Source organism: Triticum dicoccoides, chromosome 3B, assembly GCF_002162155.2.
Source record: "Triticum dicoccoides isolate Atlit2015 ecotype Zavitan chromosome 3B, WEW_v2.0, whole genome shotgun sequence".
NCBI classification, from domain to species: Eukaryota; Viridiplantae; Streptophyta; class Magnoliopsida; order Poales; family Poaceae; genus Triticum; species Triticum dicoccoides.
Genome location: NC_041385.1, coordinates 422,982,450 through 422,987,677, shown reverse-complemented (window position 1 = coordinate 422,987,677; position 5,228 = coordinate 422,982,450). Strand labels below are relative to the sequence as shown.

Genomic DNA, 5,228 nt, shown 5'->3' with positions numbered 1-5,228 from the left:
TTAATGTAATGTACGTAGAGCTTTGCTCTATGGGGAAAGAATTAGATGAGAGACTCTCACGATGCTCGAAAGGGCACATGTATAGTGAGCTAGCTCGATCTGAGATCTCGAGCCGGACCTACGACAACTACGTTAAGCTGGCGAGGCAACTAATAAAAGGCACACAACAAAGTTAGTACTCCCTCATTCACTAAATGCATGCCATTCTAGCATCTAACATTGGAACTATGGCACGAAAAACAGTGACGGGTTGTGAGATAAAAACAAGAGATTCAATTGTACAATGCTCAAAAACAATTTCTAGAAAGAAAAACCAGGCGTTTTTCTATCTTCAGTTTATTCAAGCGTTAGATCAACAAGGACCTATGGAATATAATCGTAGAAGTGGCTCAAGACTAGTTTGTTCAACTAGTTTATTTCGTAAAGTAATCCAACAATAATAAAAGAATGCAAACCACATACATGACAAGACTCCCCGAATGCATGGATTGCATACTAACCCAGATGGTGATGCAAAATTCTTTGTTAGAACCATAGTAGAGATTATTAAGGTATGCTGGTAATGAATTACCAGTTGGCGCAGCTCTGGATCATCTAGCACACCATAAGCAGCCCATCTTGACCAGGATTCCAGCACAACACCATCATACCCCTTATCCCTATTAACTGACAGTCAGACGTCAAACTGACAATTATAAGAATACCTGCATCTGGAAATGCAATAAATAAAGGTTTTCTTTTACCTGCATTCGCTCACTATTAGTTCAATGGTTTTGTCCCTTGGCTTCTTTTTCAGAAGTACAACACCAGGGAATGCCTCTAAGACAACTCTTGGCACTACCTAAAGAACAAGCATAAGAACCAAAAACAAATTATACTAGGTAGACAACATAAAATTGTGTTATTTTATCTTTATACTTATACACACTTATGAACATCTTGGAGAGAACAGATGCTTGGCCAACATAATACGTATAAAACTCCCTATTTAGCAAGACAGATAATTTACCAAAGAACCGTTATTTTGAAGTTCGGAGACCCATCCAGCATCATAATTGTGCTGTCCTTCCAAAGATAGCATATTCCCATCACTGGACAGAGAACACGTTGGACAAACAACTTGATGAAACAAGATACTTGGAAAATGCATCCAGGGACGGAAACCACATACCTCTTCAAGTCATACCACACTGGTGATACATGAGTAAGCTTCGTGCTGAACAACTTTGCCATATCATAGCCTTTAGAATTCCTGCAGGGAAATTCATTGCACAACAAGTGCATGTGGATTTATTTTTTTGATAGATTAAGATTTACAAACAACAACAACAACAACAACAACAACAACAACAAAGCCTTTAGTCCCAAACACGTTGGGGTAGGCTATGAAACCCATAAGATCTCGCGACCAACTCATGGTTCTGGCACATGGATAGCAAGCTTCCACGCACCCCTGTCCATAACTAGTTCTTTGGTGATACTCCAATCCTTCAGATCTCTCTTTATGGACTCCTCCCATGTCAAATCCGGTCTACCCCGACCTCTCTTGACATTATCCACATGATTTAGCCGTCCTGTTATGACCGGCATATTAGGGGCTTAGCCCAGTGGGTTGTGGCCGAAGTTATCTTATCGTTATTAGGGGCTTATCCCAATTATCTTATCGTTATTAGGGTCGTTTGCTTAGGAGTCAAGTAAACCCCTCTATATAAGGAGAGGAGATGTATCAATCTAATCAAGCAAGAAGCAATCATTATTTGCTCGGCTTCCCGAAGGGAGCCGGGAGACCTAATCCTAGCCGCCTCTTGCGCCGCCGCCGCCTCTCCTTCTCGCGCACGACGGCGCCTTGCCGCCGGCGACCGCGAGCTTCGCCACGTCCAGCCCCCTCCTTCCCCTACAACCTACGCCTTAGACCCGGTAGGGTCCTAGCTCCTACCAATTTGGTATCCAGAGACTCGGGATCGATCATGTCGTCTTCACCGCCAACGCCGCAGCTGCCGACCACCTCCACCCCGTAGACGACCATCACCACCGACGGGTCCCCAATTCCGCCGGCCCCGGTCACCATTGTTGCGTCGTCACCCGCCGTTTTCACGCCGGAAGAAGTAACCAGCACCTTGCGGGATCTCGTGACGGCCGTCCAGGGCATCTGCCTGTACTTGGCCGGACCACCCGCGCCTCCGCCGCCTACGGCCACCCCCCCGTTGCAATGGCCGTCCTAGGGCACACCTGCACTTAGCGGGCCACCGCTGCTGCCATTCCAGGCGGGGCACCCCAGCGGGCCACCGTCACCGATGTTGCACCTGCAGCCGCCCCCAGCCGCGGCCCCCCTCTGGCCTCAGTGGCCGCCGCCTGCCACCACGGCTCCCGGCCAGCAGCCACTGCAACTCCAGGCGCCACCTCTGCCCAGCTCCGGACTGCCGTCGCCCGTACCGGCCGGCCTGCCGATACAACAGGTCCGGTTCCCGTCCTCCGCGTCGCCACTACCGGCTTGGGCAGCCGGGTCTTCGCCACCACCGGTCTACACCACGGCTCCGGAACAGCCGACTCCATCCCTGCAGTTCGGCGGGCCATCCGGCTCCGTGGGGCCCTACCCGGGGTACTCCGACCAGGCGCCGCAAGCCTCGCTGCTCCGCACCTCCGGCCAGTCGGACACGGCGGCCTGACCCAGACACCGCCGCGGTTCGCTAAAATTGACTTCGCCACTTATGACGTCACGGAGGACCCCCTCAACCGGCTCAACCAATGCGACCAGTTCTTTCGCGGGCAGCGCACCCTCGCATCGGAGCGTACCTGGCTCGCCTCTTACCACCTCCGCGGCGCGGCACAGACCTGGTACTACACCCTCGAGCAGGACGAGGGCAGCATGCCCCCTTGGGAGCGCTTCCGCGAGCTCTGCCTCCTTCATTTTGGGCCACCGATCCGCGGGAGCCGCCTGGCAGAGCTAGGCCGCCTTCCCTTCACCTCCACGGTTCAGGACTTCGCCGACCGTTTCCAGGCCCTAGCATGCCACGCGTCGAGCGTGACGGCGCAGCAGCGGGCCGACCTCTTCGTCGGTGGACTTCCGGATCACATCCGCGTGGACGTGGAGCTTCGGGGACCCCAGGATCTCCAGACGGCCATGTACTACGCCCGCGCGTTCGAGCGCCGCGCGGTGGCCATCTAGCAGGCATCACCGTCTAGGGCCGCTGGGCCGCTACCCTGGCCTGAGGTTCCCGCGCAGGGTCGGCCTGTTCAGGCTTCCGCGGCACCCCTTGCTGCAACCGCAGCGCGCCCGTTCCGCTGGCTCACCTCGGCCGAGCTACTCGAGCGTCGCCGCCAAGGGTTGTGCTTCAACAACGACGAGCCCTACACGCCCGGCCACGTCTGCCCGCGACTCTTTTACCTGGAGGCTGCAGACTACATTGAGGACGCCGTCGCCGCCGACCTGGCCGCCCCAGCTGTTGCGAAGGTGTTTGACGCTGGTTGATCACCTCGAGGAGTTCAGCAAGCGCTTCCTCACCTTACAGCTCGAGGACGAGCTGTTTGTGCAGGCGGGGAGAAGTGTTATGACCGGCATATTAGGGGCTTAGCCCAGTGGGTTGTGGCCCAAGTTATCTTATCGTTATTAGGGGCTTAGCCCAATTATCTTATCGTTATTAGGGTCGTTTGCTTAGGAGTCAAGTAAACCCCTCTATATAAGGAGAGAAGATGTATCAATCTAATCAAGCAAGAAGCAATCATTATTTGCTCGGCTTCCCGAAGGGAGCCGGGAGACCTAACCCTAGCCGCCTCTTGCGCTGCCGCCGCCTCTCCCTCTCACGCACGACGGCGCCTTGCCGCCGCCGGCCGCGAGCTTCGCCACGTCCAGCCCCCTCCTTCCCCTACAACCTACGCCTTAGACCCAGTAGGGTCCTAGCTCCTACCACGTCCGCTATGCACTAGAGCTTCTGGAGGCCTGCGGTGAATATGCCCAAACCATCTCAGACGATGTTGGGCAAGCTTCTCTTCAATTGGTGCTACCCCAACTCTATCTCGTACATCATCATTCCGGACTAGATCCTTCCTCGTGTGGCCACACATCCATCTCAACATACACCTAACTGTTGAAAATGTCGCCTTTAATCGGCCAACACTCAGCGTCATACAACATTGCGGGTCGAACCGCCGTCCTATAGAACTTGCCTTTTAGCTTTTGTGGCACTCTCTTGTCAGAGAGAATGCCAGAAGCTTGGCGCCACTTCATCCATCCGGCTTTGATGCGATGGTTCACATCTTCATCAATACCCCCATCCTTCTACAACATTGACCCTAAATATCGAAAGGTGTCCTTCTGAGGCACCACCTGCCCATCAAGGCTAACCTCCTCCTCGCGCCTAGTAGTACTGAAACCGCACCTCATGTACTCGGTTTTAGTTCTACTAAGCCTAAAACCTTTCGATTCCAAGTTTTGTCTCCATAACTCTAAACTTCCTATTGATCACCGTCCGACTATCGTCAACTAGCACCACATCATCTGCAAAGAGCATACGCCATGGGATATCTCCTCGTATATCCCTTGTGAGTTGTGACCTTATCCATCACCAAGGCAAAAAGATAAGGGCTCAAAGCTGACCCCTGATGCAGTCCTATCTTAATCGGGAAGTCATCAGTGTCGACATCACTTGTTTGAACACTTGTCACAACATTATCGTACATGTCCTTGATGAGGGTAATGTACTTTGCTGGGACTGAGAGATTAAGATTTACAACAATAAAAAAGTATTGCTAATTGTCAATTATACATCCTAGTTGTTTCTTTTATGTATGTAGATCTAGGTCTATAGTCCTAATAAAAGAATAAGTTTCAACACCTTACATTCCACAAATTAGATAAGAAACCTAGCCTCGGCTCTATTTGCGTTTTAAGATCTGATATTAATCCTCAATTACCTCCCTTTTCACACTAAGAATTAACTATATGCTAATTAGGTTTCTTCTGATCTGAAGCAAGTTTGCTGTTTCTTTAAACAAAGAACATTCGCTTTGGTTCCAAAAAAAACTGACTGGTTTTTGTACTGCAACTCCTAGCATGGTGTGGGCCTTGGACAAGTTAATAGTAAACAGATATGATAGCACAAAGTATACATCCACACATGCTAACTCTATTGGATCGAAATTCGTACTGCTCACATGGACCAGTTTGAACTCCCTGCCGAATATCTAAAGCCATGGTTATACCGTTATGTCAGGGTATAACACCCTCTTCC

At 51.2% G+C, this 5,228-nt stretch overlaps 1 protein-coding gene across 1 annotated transcript in view; it reads right to left on the bottom strand.

Moving 5' to 3' along the window:
• Positions 1-5,228, bottom strand: part of LOC119276297 (chitinase domain-containing protein 1-like) — an 11,455-nt gene that overhangs the window by 3,212 nt on the left and 3,015 nt on the right. Inside the window, exons 3-6 of the mRNA XM_037557331.1 lie at positions 1,172-1,252; positions 1,010-1,091; positions 744-841; positions 572-659 (exon numbers count right to left, since the gene is read on the bottom strand). Coding sequence (XP_037413228.1) covers positions 572-659; positions 744-841; positions 1,010-1,091; positions 1,172-1,252 — 349 coding nt within the window. The remainder of the gene's footprint in view (positions 1-571; positions 660-743; positions 842-1,009; positions 1,092-1,171; positions 1,253-5,228) is intronic.